This window comes from Parastagonospora nodorum (assembly GCF_000146915.1).
Source record: "Parastagonospora nodorum SN15 chromosome Unknown scaffold_1, whole genome shotgun sequence".
NCBI lineage: Eukaryota > Fungi > Ascomycota > Dothideomycetes > Pleosporales > Phaeosphaeriaceae > Parastagonospora > Parastagonospora nodorum.
Genome location: NW_001884549.1, coordinates 424,045 through 443,463, shown reverse-complemented (window position 1 = coordinate 443,463; position 19,419 = coordinate 424,045). Strand labels below are relative to the sequence as shown.

Below are 19,419 nucleotides of genomic sequence, written 5' to 3'. Positions count from 1 at the left end.
ACAGCTCTCCCCCTCGACTTCTCAGGTACGTCAATTCATTTCTTTGCTACGTCAAGACAAGACCGCAACGTGTAAGCGCGTCTTTCGTGATTCACGCGTGGATCTCGCGTCAGCACTACGTCCGCGCCCTGGATGAATAAGGTTCAGGAACATGATGTAACGGCGATCTAGGGATCTCGTTAATCGTACTAGCCCGCGTCAAACCACACTCTAGATGGCAATGATCGATGCGAGATCATGATGGGTATCGTAAACTTGAGATCCCCATGGGAACCCTGGAGGTCCACTTGTGGTCTTGATGTCATGATATAATCATTCTTGTCGCGAGCCGCTTGTGCTAGAAACTCGTACTACATAGCGGCCCAGGTACACCAATTCTGTCAAAGCCGAGAGATCGATCGATCGTGAATTGCATCAAAGCTTATGCAGGTCGCATACATCAAAGGTATTGTTCTCCACGCGGAGAAGTTGTGCGATGACGGGTCTTGAGGCGGCACATATGTCAGGGACCTGCCGGTCGCGAGAACAACACATATGCCACATACGTCAAGGGATGAACCAATGTGTAGACAGTCCAAGGAGCGAAGCAGGTCCATGTTGTTCCTGTTTGTTCTGAGCGTAGCAAACCTACTATATGGAGGACATGCGCAGTGCTCTACACTGATGATGGGCTTTCGCGCTGGGTCGATGGTCAATTGCAGATCGACATTGGGAACCATGTGTTCTTATCTCAGATATATGTGCTTTACCTGTTCAACTCCTGGTGCAAGTGTTGCCATCATGTATCGATCGCTTCCAATGGTACGCGGCACTTAAATCAGTCCATGCACGTCAGAACAGCGGCATAGCGGTGTAGTGTTACAATTGAGTTATATTCGAATGACCTTCACGATAATGCGATTCTGGCCTCGTTCTGGACTAGACGGCAAGATGTGAAGTTGCGTGGCAACTCTGTGGTGTGGCAAATTATAGCTATCCTAGAAGTCGTTAGCGTCGGCAAAAGCTCGGTGGTGTGTTCGCATGCGGAACAGCTCGATCTTCGGACATCAATCATTTCCCTGTCCTAACGAGACCTACAGAATGGATGAAAAGATATGAGCATCTAGCGAAGAGCGATTTGACGCAATCATATCGCACGCAGCATCGACGGAATACGGCACATCGTCCATCGCCTCAGGGGCAGCGTGGATGCAAGCAACCTCACAACTATTTAATGTAACTGAAGCAGAGGTACGGCAAATCTGTGCTCGTTTCGTGCAGCCATCTCAAACATACTTTTTGTGAGTTCAAAAGAATAACGTATTTCTGTAAATGATTTCGATCAGCGCATAAAGAGCGAAGGTTATCAAAAAGTAAAACAAAAAAGGATGCCCACTAGCTGAGTCGAACAACTGCTCTTCGCATGACATTGCTGTACAAGTGCGACGCCTTACCACTTGGCCAAGCAGGCTGGGATTTGTGTATGACTAAGCAATTTTAATTTTCAAATATATATGCTATCAGTGAGGATATTTTGGGTTGGTGAAACAGCTTCGGAGTACAACACCAAGTTCGAGTGTTAATTATTGAGTGGGTCCTGCTGCGGGCGCGATTGCGTTTGCTGTGGGGCGGACAGAACTTCAACCCTCGAAGTGAGTTCACCAGGTTTGCAAATGTGGCAGATTTATACTGTTGGGAAGCTTGTTTATCTATCATGATCACGGAACATGGGGATGCCGGGGATGTGCAGCTGGGCAGACAAAAAGCATCTACTGTCCTTGTGGGCATGTTCAAGAGACGTGGGAAGTGACAAGAAAGCATTGCGGTCTTACGATAAGGAAGACATATTTGCGGTAGAATCTGAGAAAGGCAGTCTGAAATAATACTACGAGTCTAAAAAGCAGTGCTTTACTGCCTCCTATATTACAAGGAGCTTTACTGAGTCCACCCCAAACACAGCAAGCAAGTTCTTCCTCCAACATCTCCCCACGCAATAGTTAGGGGTGAGCAGGCGGACATGGCGATTGCAGGGCCGATGTAACATTTGTTGAATACGTTCGTTGTATAGAAGCGACACGTTTGATGCTGTATTGGTAAGGGAGGAGAGATAGCATTAGAATTTACCTCGACACGATCAAACATACCAACTTCCTAGGTTCTTCTTCTAGTGCTTTATCCGCATCGGTAAGTCTCAAGAATGGAAATAGCACATATGGAACCTGACTCTCAAAGTGTTGACTTGCTTGCAGAATTTGGAGAGGAACTTCCGTCACATCACAAACTGCGTAACCGTGCTTCACCTTCACTCATGGTCTCCACTGCACCTTCACTTATACAGTGCGACAGCCACTCAGAGGAGGGATTAGCCCCACAGTACCTCAACGAACACACAGCATCTTGCTTTTTCCCTCACTCAACATCTTCCTACAACTGAGCTCTGGCGTCGCGATACAGCGCCAATCATGCACGAGATCAAGCCACATCCCAGGTATCACGTACTATGTCCGTGAACTCAATGGCACGCTCACCTACACTTTCAAGCTAGGCGACAAGCCGACGAGAACCTTCGAACTCGATGGAGCCGACTTTGAAGCTTCCACTTCCGAGCCAGCAGACGATGTTGACTTCAACATGGCTGGCACAGCCGTTAGCGCCGTGGGCTTAGACATTAAGCTTGTCAAGAATGACGGCATTATTGAAATGCAGTACCAAGGCGAAGGCGGAAACACCGCAGAGTGGGCATTCGATGGGCTGCAAGAGACGAGCAGGCAGTCTGGAATGTATGCATCGGCCACTACGCAGACATGCTTGACGATTCTCGACCTCAAGCCCACACCCAAGAATATGAATTCGCTCATCGATGCGGAGAGTGTAACAGTTCTACGACAGAAGGATATCCAAATCAAGTCAGTTATTGGCAAAGACAAAGATGGCACGCTGTGGAAGATCAGTTGTGGTGGCGCCGCAGAGCGTATACCTGGTTCGTCGTGTCTCCGGATTCATTGTATATCCCTGACTCATTCTTGTAGACCAAGATATGGCAGTGACACAACTGACAGCTGTTGAGGCGCCAACTGTGGCACGACGAGTCTCAAATCGGAAACGAGCCGAAATCTCAGTGCCGCATCCAACACCTGAGTCACTGCCCTACTATATATATCTACCGGGACAAATAAAAATTGAGAAAGGACATCTCGTTGATGGGATATTGATGTTGGACCAAGCTACTTCTAGTATCACCTTTGAAACGAAGGGCGAACTCATACAACCAGAAATGGTACCAGATGTCTCCAGTAAGTCTCGTCTCTCGGTATTCGCGCAGATTGCCTGACTAGTCAAGACGAGGTGCTATGGAAGCCGTATCAAGGTATGCACCGGCTGCAAGTCTTCTTTGAGGGCGATCCCGAATTCACCTCGTACCACAATTCGGAGCAGGCTGATCAAATAGTTGGGCGCAACAAGGACTATAACGAGTATACTCATCGAATTCACCTGGAGGACTTTCTTTCTGAACTCAAGTCTTGCCTCATTTCAGAAGATATGGTGAATAAGAAAAAGAAGAGGAAGATAATTCTGAAGCGGCGCAGGATCGTGAGTGGCTCAGAGGAAGAATGAATCTGGAGACGCGGCGGAAAAGCTCGTGGTGGAATTTCTCAACAGCATGGTACCTCCGGAAAGAGCTGAAGAGTCGGATCAAAGTAACATTGCTGTTTGCTGTGAAAAAACATAACACTGCGAGATTGGTTGTGATATGGGGCAAACCCACTGGGCACATGACAACCGAACATGGAGTTTCATTCTCGGCACACTTGCTTTTCTTCATTGTACAACTCATCAAGCACGACCTGGCGCTTGCACCAACAAAAAAATCTTTACAGCATTAAGAAAATATGGGAAGTCTTCTTGCACACGCAAGTGGACCGACCGGTTGTCTCGAGGTGTGACCCGAGCTAGCCGCCAGCCACCGGACCTTACAGGCAGCATTGCTTTGAGCAAAAGTATGTATCGATACATGATACGTGATACATGATGGAAATGCAATAGGGACATTTTGCCTCCATTGATGCAAACCAAAACTGTGCGTCGTGTCCTGCACTTTCGATAAGATAGTCCTAGTTCGTGTTTGAGAAGAATTCCCGAGGTCCCCGGGAAATGAAAACGAAGCTGCGCCAGAATCTCCCTCACGTCTCTTCTTCCTCAACCCATCTGCACGTCGTCATCTTCTCCGCCATTCTCCATGTCTGCGTCGTTATTGTGGCCGTTGGTGCGATATTCGCCACCTTGATTCCACTTGTCGCTTCCCTCGCTTTCATCTTCGGAATCCTCATCCACCATTTTGCTTTCGACTTGGCATTTGCGCGCATAGCAGCTGCCATACCCGCCGTCGCCTTTGCCTCCGATACCGATTCCAGTAAAGAGGCCCGTTTTGGTTTCTTCTATAATCTTGTCTAGGTCGACTTTGTACTGGCTTCCGTCGACTTGGCCGCCGTCGTAGATGATCTTCTTTGCGCGCGCATTGGCGGTCCGTTTGCTGCTGTGCACCGAGTCGATGCGGAAGTTGCCCTTGCTGTGGTTGAAGTCCGTAGATGTTGGGTAGATGACATCCGTGACGATGTACACGACGAGGATGTTGCCACCGCCGGAGTCGTTGAAGGAGTGTGCGCCCGCGCGTACTGATTCCAAGGAAGACCGCGTTGAATGTGTGCGTGGCGTCGGCGTGCGGTTCATATCAAGAGCATTGGTATGTGTAGGGGCCATTGTGGTTTAGAGAGCAAACGTTGCTGCGAGCCGTGCTTCTACAGAGCTTCAATCGTGCCATAGAGGGGTTGGGCAGAATATGCATGCAGCAGTGGCGTTACGGGCAGGAAACCCATGTGCACGAAGAGCAACAGCCACCTGGGCATGTCTAGAGCTCGCGAATACTTGTCAGTGCTTCCGAGCGGGATCGCTATCGTTACTGCCTTCCGCGGAGCAACTGTGGCGTTCGTTACCATTACAGAATAACTGCATATGGTATGGCCGCTCTGAAGTATGTAAAAAGATTTGTTAGACTGCGATTGGCTTCGGCCCAATATTGCGTACGCTCGATGGGTTGGACCCTGGAATTCAATTTGACACGTGATGGGCCATTTCTGAGAGATGCTCGATAATATGACGTCATGCGGGCTGGTCGAAGATGAAAGCGGCGTTGAACACGAGTATGTACGGCCGGCCAAGCGATACTCATACAAATTTCCAGATAGGACAATGCACGTGAACAAGGGTCTGCGAATTGCATCATGGCTTCAATATCAGAACCTTGGAAGGGTCCAAGCTACTGTGCGACTAAGCCGGCAAACCACTTGGACGCGATCCGAGCAGTCCACATGCATGGCTCAAAATGTGGGACGATCGGCCCATGCAAGGTACCTCCTTGTCTGCCGTGATCTGACGCCCTGCATGAGTGCATCATTCTAGAACATGTTGCTGTCGAGTCTAGATGGCCTGGAGCCTCTATTGTGACCAAAAACTTGTGGTTCTTAGACATCTACTAAACGTCGCGGCATGCACGTCCGACAACGATAGACCGGCATGTCACATCAAGGATCTAGATCTGTATTTTCAAAGTTACCACAAGGAACAGGACCCACTCCTTCTACGGTGCTTCTCATTGGTTTCGACATACGTCATGTCATGGAACACTCGGCAATCATGTTCTTTTCGGGCTGACTTCAGTGTGGGTCAGTTATAAGAGTAAAAACACCCGATTTCGCGTTACGTTGCCGGACCGATACAGTCTCATGGTTCATGTCTTGGCACCGGAACACGACTCGATGACCTGACCCCACTCAACTCACTGTGACAAGAGCCCAAGTACTTTTGCTCGAGATGGCATCGCGAAGAGGTCGCAGCCTACAGCAGGACACACATGTTGCTTAAAGAAGGAAGATGTATTCCGGTTGTACAAGCAGCACATGTCTTCGACAGTCAATGTACCTTTCCACCTGAGCGCCACTGCTAACGATGTATGCCTATGTTACAAAAGAGAAGGAACCGCAAACCCGACATGCCCATGCCCGTCATTTTCGTGGATTGTAGAAAAGAGAATGCTTATCCATGCAAACCCATGACAATTACTCTGCCGTGGCAGCCTGAGCTTCGCTAGCCGGCTTAGCCTCCCCAGCCTGGTTCTCCAGCTCAACGCTCCTCTCCTTTTGCTGATCCTCCTTGACCTCAACTGTGGGCGGCAATTCGCTGACTTCCGCCGCATCGCTGTCGACCTGGGTCTCGGGGTTTCGGCCGTCAACATCTGGGTGCGGGGGTGCAACGCCAGCTTGTTCAGCTGGTGGAGCTGGGTCATCGCCATGTGCGTCGACAAGCCCCTCGTATATCTCATTACCTTGCGCATCGACGACACGAGTGCGGGTCTCGTAACGGGTCTTGAAGCTGACTTTTCCGGCGAGTGCTGCCACCTCTTCGTCATCGAGGACGCGGCCGTTCTCGTCTCGGTATTCGATGCGTTCTTCTTTTGAAACGACCGGCAGGTCTTTCGGGATGCCTTGGGGCGGGCCTGAAACAGCAGGCTGCTCAGACACGATCTCCTCTTGCTTTGCCACGATGGGCTCCTGCTGCTGCTGCTGCTGCTGCTCGCCCGGGGGAATAACTGGCGGGGCAGGTGGCGGAGGAGCTACAGATGATGGTGTAGCAACGGCGGCGACATCGGTGTTGATTGCACTGTATGCTTCGTACTGAGAGTCAAGTTAGCTGACGGCATTCAGGATATACCAAGCGAGCTTACCGAGTCTAGAAAGTTGTTGCAATCCCAGTCCCAGGTGCTGAACAGCTTGACAGTATTGCACTGGCTCTTGGTCCATGCGTTTCCGTATGCGAGAGGTGCATAGAGGGTGAATACTGTGATGGAAAGAGCGAGGAAACCGACGGCAACAGCCTGACCGATGGCAGGGTACTTCTTCAGGCCCAGGCCGTTGAATCGATAGCTTGCAAAATCGTACATCTGGCATAGTGCGAGAATGGCAAAATAGAGCGCTGGTAAGTAGTGATGGAGGAACAGTTGCCTCGCCATCAGGTAGAATGGGAAGTAGTGGAATGCCCAACCAAGAATACTCATGCCGACTTCGTAATCGAAACGCTTGAAGGTGACATTATCATAGTCGCGGAACCCACGCTGCCATCTGATAATTGCGAGACCTTTGATGGCGATAAAGAGGCCAATGAGCGCTGTTGTACTCCACCAAATAACTACGCAAGGTTAGCAACTTTCATGGATACAGGGGCATAGGGCATGCTCACTTGGATTGCCCAGTAAATAGATCTGTCGGTTGTGTTTGCCCCAGAAATTGATTCCGCGACCAAGAATAGGCCAGGAGGGTGGGCGGGAGTCCCAGGCGTGAGATTCTGTAAGTCCAGCGTTTGTCTTCCACATAACCTTTTGCAACTCCCAGAACTTGCCAAAGAAGCCTGGGTTACGGTAGTTGACCTTTTCAGCGGATGCGTCCATCTTTGGATGGATGTTGCCTTCGATGTACCAAATACTGTTCGGGAGTGTGCCGCCACGCGCGCACGTGACTTCTTGTTGCTCGAAACCCCAGTCGGGCAACTTGACTTTGTGCGAAAATAAGACACAGCCAGTCATGATATGTACAAGCCTGAACTTAGTCTGAATGGTGCGGACACGCTTCTTGGCCTCTGCGCCATCGGAGTGGGATTTGACAATTTCAATTTTGAACATGTCATTGGCGTCACCTTCGAAGCCATCGTAACCGTAGGCGGACACCTCATTCTGCCAATCGGCTTCTGTGACAGGAGCGCGGACATCGTGAGAATGAAGACGGCGGTCAGTGGTGATGTGGTAGAGCTTGACGACGGCACCATCCTCGATGAAGAGAGGACCCATGTCGTCCCAGGCCTTGGGGCTAGTCAGGTTAGGGCCATTGTAGTCTTCCGGCATGATCGGCAGGGTCTGGTTCTCCATGATCCAAATGTTGTTCTCGTCCTTGTGCGGGTAAAGGGTGATCTGCTGCTGCTTGCTGCCTCCGGGATACATGTGGCTGTGAGAGTGGAGGTAACCACCTTGGGTGTTCCAGTGGCGAAGGGAAACGCGGCTGCCAAAAGCGACATCGGCTGGGACATCCTGCATGCCCTTGGAGTTGAGTGTGGCCTGGAACTCGGAAGACATGAAGCCATCGCCGTCGCCAGGGTTAACGAGACAAACGAAGTGGATCGCGAACATGGCCATGTAGAAAGTGACTGGAATGACAACGAGGCAAAACAAGCGCGCGAAGAAGTGCTTGAACCAGATGCGAGGGGTAACGTTCCTGGTGTCTCCAAGCAAGACCCAGAGTTGCACCAACGTCAAGCTGCCAACCCAGGCAATCGTGAACAGACCGACCCATTTAACACTGACTGTTGCACCAAGTCCAACACCAGTGGCTGCCAGCCAAAACCACCAGGACGGCTGGAATGCCTTGGAGGGGCCCTGTTCGTGTTGGTTCGTGAAGCTTGTCCAGGCGAGCGCGGTGATCGCCGTGAAGATTATGAGAGGAGAGTCGAGGAGGATCAGTCGGGACTGGGTAACAAGCGCGTTGTCTACAATGGTCAGTAAACGCGTACAAGTAAAGAAGTAGAAGTCTTACCAAAAATGACGAGACCCGCGCCCAAGGCTGCAGTTGTTGTACGGCAACCAGCAGCCTTGAGCGTCAAGAACATGGTAGGAATGGTAAGGACACCACAGATAGCGGGAAGAAGACGCATGGCGACGTACGGGACACCGGGCTCCAAGTAGTCCATGCCAATGTCCTTGAAGTCGAAACTGCCATCAAATCCACCCAACCATCCCGTCAGGGTGATCAGGAGCTTTGCGAGTGGGGGATGCACGTCCATGAAGAACTTGCCCTTGATGTACTTGGTCGCAAATCCACCGAAGCTGGGCGATGTTAGTGTCTAGGTGTGCTCATCTGACAACTTTTTGACTTACTGGACTTCGTCGAAGACGACACTACTGGGCTGAGCTATCCTGAACAATCGCACCACAGCTGCTACGACAACTAGGAGACCCAGCAACTGCCAATCTGAGCCCGGGAGGTTTAAGATGTCATAGTCTTTCACCCCTTCGGATGCGTAGCTCTTGGGCTGCACTTTCTGCTGTTGCTTGCGTCCATTTGACGCTGGCGACCTTGCGGGCGAACGTGCCGGAGAGCGTGCTGGTGATCGCGAGGGCGACTTTCCTGAGCGGCGCGTATTCGGCTTCTCGCTCAGGTACTGGTTCGTTGCCTGTCGGCTCGCCATGATGGCGTAGTGTGGGGACGTATTGCGGTCGATCAAGTGGTGGGCTGAAGCTGCGACGAGCGTCGTAATAGCTCCAAGATTACGGAAACCAAATGTGAGCTCTCCCTAAAACATCAAGGGAAGTTAAAGAGAGTATGAAGAAGAGGCCCAGCAATTGGGAGGTGGGCGGCGTTGCAATGGTTTTGAACAGCTAGGGGGGCAGCAGTCCCGCGTAGTGAGGTAACCCTTGTCCTTGCGTTCGAGGAAAGTCCACCGTGTCGTTCCAGGTTGCAAAGCGCGCTAGCGAGGAGAGCTGAGAATAGTTACGAGCTCGTCGCCTAGTGCACTCAACGACGGAAATAACATGAATTTCTTCACGATGCTATTGTATGTAGTTGATGACACCGCAATGCTTCCGAATTCAGTTTGACAGCCGTTGCACAATTTGATACGGTTCACTACTGCACTGGATGCTTCATGATGTTGCTGCGCTTGGCAGAGGACTGGCCCGTGCGCCTCCCGTGCCTCCAGATTTCCTGCAACAAACTCACCTCCGCAACCTCTCAATTGTCGATCGCATCTCGAATCCGCTGCAGTCATGGCAAACTCAAACGGTGACGCGCCCCCAAGCTACGAGCTCACCGTCAAACCCCCGCCGAGTCTGACGATCCCCCCGCCTGGTGTACGCGAGAGTGTCGCAAAAACGGCCGACTACGTCGCACGCCGCGGCGATGGCATTCTCCACTCCATGAAGGAGCGCGTTGCGGGCGATCCGAAGAGCGCATTGCACTTTGTTGTTGACGAGGACCCGTACTTCCCGTACTTTGCCTGGTACGTGCAAATGCTAAAGGAAGGCAAAGGCAAGACCACCCAGCAGTCTGCTCAGCACGTAATCGACAACACGCCCAAAGGCCCCCCGGAGCCAGCGCAGTTCCGATTCTCCGCGCGTATGCCCAACATTAGTGCCAAGGATCTCGACGTGTTGAAGACGACGGCTCTCTACACTGCGCGCGTGGGTGAAAACTGGCTCAAGGAGCTGCGCACCCGCGAAGCTGGCAACCCACAGTTCGAGTGGCTGCGCGTCAACCACAGCTTCTTCCCGTTCTTCCGCTCCCTTGTTGAGCAGTACAAGATCCTCCTTGAAGAAGAGAAGACGGTCGAGGCACGCAAGGAAGAGCTACGCCGCAACATCGAAAACCGCTTCCATGTACTCGACCGAGCGAAGCAGCGTGCAGAATACGTCAAGTTCGTTAGCGCGCAGAAGGAAAAGGAAGAAAAGAAGGCCGAGGACGAGAAGAAAGAGTATGCCACCATTGACTGGCAAGATTTCGCTGTTATTGCAACCGTCTTGTTTGATGAAGTCGATGACAACGCAGATCTCCCTCCGCCCGCGCTTCTCAACGACCTGCAGTCTCAATCACTCGAACAGAAGGCGGAGGTGTCGCTTTCCACGAGGCGTCTGGAAGAAGCTGCGCCTGACGAACAGACGTACTACAACGTGACCCAGCAATACGTGCCCCCGCCGATGCATCCTGCGTATCCCATGGCGCCCGCTGTTCAGGCCCCGTACGGCGCATATGCACCTCCACCACATGATTACAGGTCGCCAGCCGAGAGGGCGCGCGAGGAGGAGCAGGCACGACAACAGGCTGAGCAAGACCAGAGAGCTCGCGCACAAGCTGCGACGAGGGGCGCTCCTGGTCGCATTGTTACAGACTACGTTCCCCGCGCAGCCGCAAAGAAGGCCAACGTTGCGCTAGCCGTGTGCCCTAACTGCAAGCAGAGCATTCCTGCGAACGAGATGGACGAGCATATCCGAAGTGAGTAGCGCCTTGCAATTACGCCAAGAATCCTTTGCTAACATGTTGTTCTAGTCGAACTGCTTGACCCTCGCTGGAAAGAACAGCGCGACAAGATGGAAGCTCGTTACTCGACCACGATCAACACCGCCGAAGTTGCGAACAACCTCAAACGCTTTGCCAGTCAGCGTGAGGACATTTATGATGGCGTCAGCGGCAACAACGTCTCGCCAGAGGAAGAAGCGCGTAGGAAGAAGGCAGCTCTGTCCTATGATGGACATGTCGATCCCAACAAGGTGGCGCAAATGCAGAACGTTAATCTGCAAGATCAGCTTCGCGGGATCCAGGAAAAATACCGACAGTAAGCGTGAGTATTTTCCATGCAGCGGTTCTTTCCTTTGTTTGTGCATTCTGCCTTTACACGAGCGAGTCTTTCATCAATGCATTGGGCGGCGTTTTGGAAGCATACAGTGGTGTGAATACCCGGAGGACGAAGGAAGCGAAAAGAATGGTACTGGAAGTGCATGCGCACGGTCGAGGAGGAAAGTGACAGACGTGAAGGCTTGTCAGCTCTAGACAGGAGGGAAGCTGCATTAATCTGGGTACGATGGCTATGGGATTCGCAAAGAGGCGCAGCGTACCGCAGCATGGGGAAGACCGAGCAGAAAAGCGATTGATGGTCGGTTCTCGACCAGTGGATGCTGAGCTGGTCCGCTGTGGTGGTATGACGCAGAGCGCAGTGTATAACAACAGGACTTTGGGCCCAGATCGCTTGTCCTAGACATTCAAAAGTAATTGAACGGAGCGTCTTCAAAATCGGTTTGATCAGTGATGTTCCCATGCGTGTCGCTGCAATTCCCCGCAGAGCTTGTCCGCGTCCACTAGACTCGGAGTATTAGGCTCACCTCCGATGTCAAGCCAGCCTATGTCATAGTCGACATTTATTTCCCATGCGACACCTCCACACATAACACACCCCACACTATGTCATTAACACAGGCAACAAAAGGCGACATGCCCTACCAAGTGCGATCCCTTGTACGTCCCACCTTACTGTCGACGACTTTTCCGTCGCTATCCCAATCGCCGCATTGCACGCCAGAATCGATGCAGCCCACCACCACCGCAACCCACGGCGAACGCATAGATAGCGACGCACGATAAACGGCGAATTCATGGCTGACTTGCGCGTCTAGTATCGATCCCTCCTGAGACAAGGCGGACAGTTTGCCGCCTACAACTTCCGCGAGTACGCCAAACGAAGGACGCGCGATGCGTTCCGGGAAGCAAAGAGTGAGACAGAGGAGAGGCGGGTGCAAGAGCTTATGCAGAAGGGGCTGAAGGAGCTGCAAATGTTGAAGGTGTGTCTCTGCAATAGCCCGTGGGTCCTCGAGGCCACTGGAGGTCCAGGTTTCGGCGCGGAGGATGTGTGGCGAGAACACCAGCGACCTCATGGGCCTGTATACATCCGTGGCTGTCCTGAATAGACATTGGCAAGGTCTCATCGTCGAGAGGTACGGCTGCTGACTTTCGGAACAGAGACAAACCGTCATATCACAATTTTACCAGCTCGACCGGTTAGTCGTCGAGGGCGGCAAGCAAGGAAAGCAGACTGGCAACAAGGGAGACATCGTAAGGCAGAAGGACCAAGGGTGAGTAGACTCTTTATCTACCGCAACACAGGCTAACAAGATTAGGTGGGATTGAACCATCATGTAGTTGTTGATGAAGTCATGAATGTTGATCTTTCGATCATGTAACACTATTCACACTCCTCTCGTATGACTGAGCACGCGTGTATAAAATTAGGATGGCGATTCTACATGGGCAGTATGTTATCGCACTTCCACAAAGGACAGGTTATCAATGAAGAGTGGTCGGTGCCACGTGCTCATACAGCCATCTACCATATGTACAAAATCATACATTCACCCAAAAGTCACATGTGTTTCTGCGATGCTTTTGACAGTGTTACCCAGCCTTTCTTTCGCCATGCTCAAAAAACAGTCTCGGTGGCTGAATCTGTGGCGTGTAGCGAATCAGCGCGCCCAAACGCACGAGCCACGCAGTCGCAACTTCACGTCCGACGCGCCTTCCCTTCACCACACCGCGACTTCCCGCTGCAGACCCTCGCGCCTGCCTCCACCCGATCTGCGCGCTACCGTCTACCCAGGCAGCTGCATAGCACCATGGCTCCGGTAAGTGTGACGAGATGTTTCTACTTGGTGTTACTCGGACATCTACATGTTCTGTTTCGCGACGCGTGCTGCTTTCACGTGCACGTTGCCATTCTTATCGTCGCACTCTATCCAACAAATCATCCTCTTTCATCTCGTTATACGCCATGCCCAGAAAGGTGATGTGCTTTGCAATGAGATGGCCGTCATCCTACAGTAGCTTCCAATACCCTACATCCATGCACCCAACACGAACTGGTCCTCCGCATCAAATCCATCAAGATCCATCATCACTTCGTCAATTGCTTCCTCGCACATTATGTGTAGTTCATGTCAAAACGCCAATGCTAACAGCATGATTAGTTTCGGAACAGAGACCGGTCCAATAGGTCAGGACGCGGTCAAATAGAGCACAATGTACTAGAAGGACTTCCAATCAACCAGTATCGAGAGGTCGAGGTCACCATCGGGGCCAATACGGATGATCATAGGCCAGCCGACAAGGATGCATGGCCTGAACTTCCCATGCCACGAGACTCTCACATGTTACCGGAGCATTCCCAACAGCTGTTGCGTGCTGCACGTGCTGGGCGCGTCTACAAGTTGCCAGCTCCGGTCGAAGATGACAACGACGTAGAAGATGAGGAGAAAGAGCAGAAAGAGGTCCAAACTGGATTCACTGTCAAGAAGTATGTCAAGGTCGCGCGCCACCTCGAAGCGACCGAGCCGGAGTATCTGGCGAAGAGGCGGAAAGGACTCCCATCTCAGTATGTCATGAATGGAGTAGCACAGCCAGCATTGCGAGAAACGAAGGTAAAAAAGCTGGATGCGGAGGGAAATGCCACTGTGTACAAAGTCCTTGTTCCAGAAGGGCAAGCTGTTGCTGGCGAGGTCCAGCCTACGGACGATGCGATGGAAGTTGCGCCGGCCACAGCCGCTCCCGGAACTATTGTAGAGGGAGTTGGTGTCGTGAATGCACAGGGTGTTGTGGTAGCCAACGACATTTTGACGCAAACACCGCCCCGAAGACGGCCCCCGCCTCCCAAGAAGAAGCGTGGAGGCCCAGGTCGTGGCAGGAAGAGAGTAAATTTTGTGGAGGGAGCAGCAGAGCAAGGAACGCCTGCGCCCAACGCCGGCGGTGATCACCTTGCTGTGCCCGGTTTGAAGCAAGAAGGCGGCTCCGTGGAACCATCCGATGGCGATACACCAATGGCTGATGCTGGCGGGGAGGATGACGAGGGCTCTGGCGATGAAGGCTCAGATGAGGAAGACCACGATGGTGAACATGCTTCACATCCAGCGACTCCAGTGACACCTTTGAGACCGGCACCACCGCCAACGAGCGCGCCAAACTTGGAGACCACTGAGATACCGACTCTGGACGCCGCAATTACTTCATCCACAACCGCCGCGATCGCTCCAGAAGCCACCTCACAGCCGTCTGCAAAACAAGAATCACCCTTGCCGCCTGCAAAACAAGAATCGCCCTTACCGCCTGCAGACGCGTCCAAGGCGACCGAGCCAAGCGCGATGCGTGATGCTTCTAGCTCGCCCGATCTACCGCTGTCGACAATGTCACATAGCCGGCAAAATTCGCTGAATCAAATCCCAACTTCTGCGACTGTCGACGAACCAGAACCTATGGCTATCGACACGACTGAGGCAACTGAAACCGTTGAGCCTCAACCTAAGCCTGAGCCCGAGTCTGCCCTCGCCCCTGCGGTGGCTCCAGTATCTGAATCTGCAGCTGTGGGCGCGACCGAGCCTGAGGCCAGCCAAGCGCCGTCCACAGAGGAACGTTCCGCTCCACCATCTGAGCCTGATCTGATGGCTAGCCTGGACAGGCATCTCGAGAAGGACAGCGAAGACATTGCAGGTTCTTGAAATGAGTCGCATTGTGGGGTTACTGGCTGACTATCTTCATGAACACAGCTAAGCTTGCGCGCACCTAGGCCGAGGTCAATCACAGTTCTGCAGACTTTACGCGATCTCGTCCGGGCTCTCCGTTAAATTCTTTCTCATAGATTACCAGTTTTCTTCCGGCGTTCTCACCAAAACACCTGTTGTGTTTGGATACACTGTGCACTATGGTAAGGAAGGTTGGAACTTAAATACATTTATCATCATCCACAGACGTAGTATCGAAGAATCATTCATATCTTCTTCTTATTCTCCTGCGTGTTCGGGTCATGAAGATCATCTAACGGCAAGCTGTACCGAACCCCACGTTCATTGGTCCGATACGTCATTAGACCTATCTCCGTCGGGAAAGCTGCATACCCCTCCCAACTCTCTCGCAACGACATCGGCGTACTCTTACAACGCGAAAAAGAAGTGCTACTCCGCAGATACGGCAGTCGAATGATTGCTCCAAATATCTTCTGGTTAATACTGTGATAAGCTTGACTGAACAGGACTGCACATACACTACTCACAATACATAACTCACCATATCGAAAGTCAATATATCAAACTATCCACCATGCCTTCAATAGCAGAAACAATCAAAACGCACCGCCCAAACCTAACATCCTACGAAGAACTCTGTACGTTCCAACACTTATCTTCCCTTCCGCTCGCCCACCTGACCCAACGAAGACAAATACTTCCACGCCAACCCCGAACTCAGCTTCCAAGAAGAATCTACCGCTGCCTCAATTGTCAAGCACCTGGAGTCACTCAACGTGTATGCCATCCACGCGTCCATCGGCGGTCACGGCATCGCCGCGGTGCTAAAGAATGGGCCGGGTAAGACGCTTTTGTTGCGCGCGGACATTGATGCGCTGCCTGTAGAGGAGAGAACAGGCCTGGCGTATGCGAGTACGAAGCGCATGAAAGATTTGGAGGGTGTGGAGAAGGGAGTCATGCATGCTTGTGGACATGATATGTAAGTGGTGTCATGTGATTTGATGCTTGGACTAATGGTTTGTTGCTAGGCATATCACAGCGCTTCTTGGTGCGGCGGAGACCTTGGCGAAAGCGAAAGATGCATGGAGTGGGACGCTGGTGTTGGTGTTTCAACCGGCGGAGGAGAAGGCGGGTGGGGCGCAGGCGATGGTTGATGGTGGATTGTATGATCGAGTACCTGTGCCGGATGTTGTTGTGGGCGCGCATGTCATGCCTGAGAGAGCTGGTATGTGGGTGATTTATCAGGCGGAGAGAAAGTGAGCTAACTATTTGCAGGAGTTATTGGGACAAAGAGAGGGCTGATTGCTAGTGCGGCGGATTCGTTTCAGTAAGTATGGGAGTGATAGAATATACCTGTGAGCTGACTTGAAGCAGGCTCAAGATTGAAGGACGGCAAGCGCATGCTTCGACACCTCACCGGGGTATTGATCCGATCGTACAAGCTGCATCCACCGTCACGAGACTTCAAACCATCGTAGCTCGTGAAGTCGATCCGCTAGATTTTGCAGTGGTAACAGTATCTGCATTCCATGCAGGCGATGCAGAGAACATCATCCCGGAAGAGGCGAACCTGAAACTCAACATCCGCACTGCACGACCAGAAACCCGCGACCATGTTCTTAGGAGCGTCAGGACGATCATCGACGCCGAGGCCACCGCATCCTCAAACCCTACTCAACCCGTGCTCACTCCAACAACACGCTTCCCCTTCCTCTTCAACGACGCAGACATCACCAGTGCCTTGGAGCAGAGTTTCGCGGAGTACTTCAAGCCCGGCAAAAACAGCTATCAAAGCGATATTTCGCGCCTCCAAGGCAGTGAGGATTTCGGTATTCTAGCCACAGCTGTGGGGAAGCCGAGCTGTTTCTTCTTGTATGGCGGTGTCGACCCTGAGGTATATGACAAGGCGGAGAAGGAAGGCAAGATGAAGGAACTGCCTGGAAATCATAGTCCGTTCTTTGCGCCGGTCATTCAGCCGACGTTGACTAAGGGGATTGATGGATATGTTGTTTCTGCGCTGACATTTCTTGGGAAGTAATGATGGCCAATCTTATTATACCTTATACGCAACCTGACTCCATTTGGTGCTGATGTCAGGATCTGCTATTAAATCAAGTTAGCCAGCTTCTGCGCGCAGTATTCTGGCACGGGCAAGGCAAACATAAGCCAGTGAAGATTATTGTGGAGTGTATCCCAGCTCTGCAACTGCGTTCAAGACTCTATGTACCGCCTTACGACTTTGAGCAGCTGTGGAAGATGTTCTTATCTCCCGGTCGCTTGAGCGAGAACTAATGGGAGTAGTGAAAGGAAAACGCGTGCAAGTAGCACTAGTCAGGCCTTGGCACCCGCGCAAACGCTCATACACACTTATGCACCGGCCTTGCTCAGAAACACTCTGCTACGGCGCTCACGACTTTGTTGTTTTGATCAGTTACGCGGCTAAACAAGTCAACCGCATTGCGTCAATCGGCAGTCGCCACTAGCAATCGAAAGCATGTCCTTTAGTAAGCTATCCACAGAGCTCGACCCTAACATTGCCGCACACCTTTTCGGCGATACTCACGGCTTGAGTACCTTCTCAAAGGTCTCGAAATACTTTCGCAACATCGTGGAGTCATATCTGTACCGGGACATCGCCTTCCATGATCGTGACACCTACTATATCAGATGTTAGCTAGTCGCTATCCTCGACTGCCCAAGTGTTGCTTTGCAGATCAATCAGTTCAGTCTTGCCCATGATGGGAATATGTGGAGAGAAGCCGATGCGCATGCAGTCAATCTTGCGCAAGAAGCTTTGGGACTGAGCCAATCAAATTCGAGACAGGGTCGATCAAGTTATGCGTCCCTTTCCAGAAGAGATCTAGAGAACTGCTGGTATTCAAGCCGTTGATTTCTGTCACGAGTGTCCCGGATCATGCTACAGATCTCTCACTGCAGATTAAGTGGCTGCTCTTATCATGTGCATTGCGCAAAACCTCGATTCCGTGTCACTCCGCGAAGGGGAACAATTGCTCTCGACGCGATTCCAACTTGGTGAGGAAGGCTTCACATGGCACCTATCTATTCATTTTTCTTATCGGCCTCACATCAGCGAAAAGTCTCTGCTCTTAATTGCACCAGCCCCAGACAAAACATTGCGCGCGTATCTAGTCGTTGTAAACTTGCATTGCTAGTAAAGATCGTGGTTCCCACCTATCGCACAAACACTTTAATCCCGTCGCACCATGTTGAATATTTACATCTCGAAAGCTCTCCTCCAACACATCACCGTGTCTCTTATGTCTTGTTCACCTAAGGTCCTGTCACTTAGTCGTCCTTCTCGCGGCACTGCAAGAACTGTCCCTTAGCAGCACCCTCGTGGGTCCAGAGCCCGATGAACTCCGCGTCATCCGAATCACCTGAGTGTAGGTACATGACACGCTCAGGCTTTGCTGGCCGTTGACCGTTGAAAGCGCCCTTTCCGTTCTTCATGGGAAAGTGCTGTACATTCTGTAATGGTGTACGAAGTCAGTGCGTATTCGTATTTGCAGGCAAGTTTTCCATAAATTCACTTACCTTGGCGTCTTTGTATTTGTCCGGGATACCTGGCAGGGAGCTAGGAGTTCCGATGGGGGCTATAACAGCATTATTGGTATGGTTGTAACCGAAGGAGGTGAGTGTGTGACTTACAGGGAAACGGGTTGTCGTTGCCGTTGCTGACTTGTTTGCCATCTTTGGCAAGTTCAACGCCCTTCGTAATCGCGGCATTGATTTCGTTCTTTTTGTAAGTTACCGTCTTGCCGTCCTTACCGGGACACACCCAGTCCTCTTCTGGCTTGTTGTCAATGTCAACGCCTCGGGCCTGAAGGGCAGAGACACCTCCAACTGGTGGCTGAGGGATAGCGGATGCAAGTGCCAATGAGGCATAAAGAGCTGCGGTAAAGATCTGGAACTTCATATTGAAAGCTGTAGTCGGGTATATTGTGGTATTGTATGAGTTGGATTAGGTGTGAAGAGTGAAGATGTGATGGTTTGATGATGATGTTGGGTACAAGATTGCCCTTATAACTCAATCCAGAACTCACCGACCTGCGTATCCTTCAGGCCATCATCCAACACTGCTGGATTCCCTGATCGGCAAGGACTTCAAGGCACACATTGGACGGGTACTCCAAGTCTCAACATGAGATGCCGTAGCGACGGGAGTCCTGAGGCTGAGTGACGCGCACGCGGAAGGACGAAAAGAGCCGACCCGCAAATGCCAAAGCCTTACCAGAATGAGCGCGAACTTTTGCAAACCCACAGGACTATGC

General features: G+C 51.7%; 8 protein-coding genes and 1 non-coding gene across 9 annotated transcripts; 5 read left to right on the top strand and 4 right to left on the bottom strand.

The window, feature by feature from the left end:
* Nucleotides 1-1,368: 1,368 nt before the first annotated feature.
* On the bottom strand, nt 1,369-1,450 carry SNOG_16616. Its single transcript is given in 2 exon segments — nt 1,369-1,404; nt 1,415-1,450. It is a non-coding gene; the product is annotated as a tRNA-Thr (tRNA).
* A 741-nt stretch (nt 1,451-2,191) lies between these two features.
* Nucleotides 2,192-3,594, top strand: SNOG_00190 (hypothetical protein; the record flags this gene model as incomplete). Its single annotated transcript, XM_001790831.1, has 3 exons — nt 2,192-2,270; nt 2,468-2,959; nt 3,302-3,594. 3 exons carry the CDS (start codon nt 2,192-2,194, stop codon nt 3,592-3,594), a joined length of 864 nt encoding a protein of 287 aa, XP_001790883.1.
* A 582-nt stretch (nt 3,595-4,176) lies between these two features.
* SNOG_00188 (hypothetical protein) lies at nt 4,177-4,737 on the bottom strand (the record flags this gene model as incomplete). The annotated part of the gene is made up of 1 exon (XM_001790830.1): nt 4,177-4,737. One exon carries the CDS (start codon nt 4,735-4,737, stop codon nt 4,177-4,179), a length of 561 nt encoding a protein of 186 aa, XP_001790882.1.
* Nucleotides 4,738-5,933: 1,196 nt separating this feature from the next.
* On the bottom strand, nt 5,934-9,264 carry SNOG_00187 (hypothetical protein; the record flags this gene model as incomplete). The annotated part of the gene is made up of 5 exons (XM_001790829.1): nt 5,934-6,707; nt 6,758-7,197; nt 7,270-8,565; nt 8,613-8,902; nt 8,954-9,264. The coding sequence occupies 5 exons, from the start codon at nt 9,262-9,264 to the stop codon at nt 6,093-6,095; spliced, it is 2,952 nt and encodes a 983-aa protein (XP_001790881.1). The 3' UTR covers nt 5,934-6,092.
* Nucleotides 9,265-9,841: 577 nt separating this feature from the next.
* SNOG_00186 (hypothetical protein) lies at nt 9,842-11,407 on the top strand (the record flags this gene model as incomplete). The annotated part of the gene is made up of 2 exons (XM_001790828.1): nt 9,842-11,063; nt 11,118-11,407. 2 exons carry the CDS (start codon nt 9,842-9,844, stop codon nt 11,405-11,407), a joined length of 1,512 nt encoding a protein of 503 aa, XP_001790880.1.
* A 619-nt stretch (nt 11,408-12,026) lies between these two features.
* On the top strand, nt 12,027-12,810 carry SNOG_00185 (hypothetical protein; the record flags this gene model as incomplete). Its single annotated transcript, XM_001790827.1, has 4 exons — nt 12,027-12,080; nt 12,239-12,403; nt 12,582-12,694; nt 12,740-12,810. 4 exons carry the CDS (start codon nt 12,027-12,029, stop codon nt 12,747-12,749), a joined length of 342 nt encoding a protein of 113 aa, XP_001790879.1. The 3' UTR covers nt 12,750-12,810.
* Nucleotides 12,811-13,762: 952 nt separating this feature from the next.
* SNOG_00184 (hypothetical protein) lies at nt 13,763-15,103 on the top strand (the record flags this gene model as incomplete). The annotated part of the gene is made up of 1 exon (XM_001790826.1): nt 13,763-15,103. The coding sequence occupies one exon, from the start codon at nt 13,763-13,765 to the stop codon at nt 15,101-15,103; it is 1,341 nt and encodes a 446-aa protein (XP_001790878.1).
* Nucleotides 15,104-15,549: 446 nt separating this feature from the next.
* SNOG_00183 (hypothetical protein) lies at nt 15,550-17,188 on the top strand. Its single transcript, XM_001790825.1, has 5 exons — nt 15,550-15,765; nt 15,818-16,106; nt 16,156-16,352; nt 16,403-16,454; nt 16,502-17,188. The coding sequence occupies exons 1-5, from the start codon at nt 15,702-15,704 to the stop codon at nt 17,163-17,165; spliced, it is 1,266 nt and encodes a 421-aa protein (XP_001790877.1). The 5' UTR covers nt 15,550-15,701; the 3' UTR covers nt 17,166-17,188.
* A 1,245-nt stretch (nt 17,189-18,433) lies between these two features.
* On the bottom strand, nt 18,434-19,064 carry SNOG_00182 (hypothetical protein; the record flags this gene model as incomplete). The annotated part of the gene is made up of 3 exons (XM_001790824.1): nt 18,434-18,607; nt 18,683-18,711; nt 18,797-19,064. The coding sequence occupies 3 exons, from the start codon at nt 19,062-19,064 to the stop codon at nt 18,434-18,436; spliced, it is 471 nt and encodes a 156-aa protein (XP_001790876.1).
* Between the last annotated feature and the right edge of the window lie 355 nt (nt 19,065-19,419).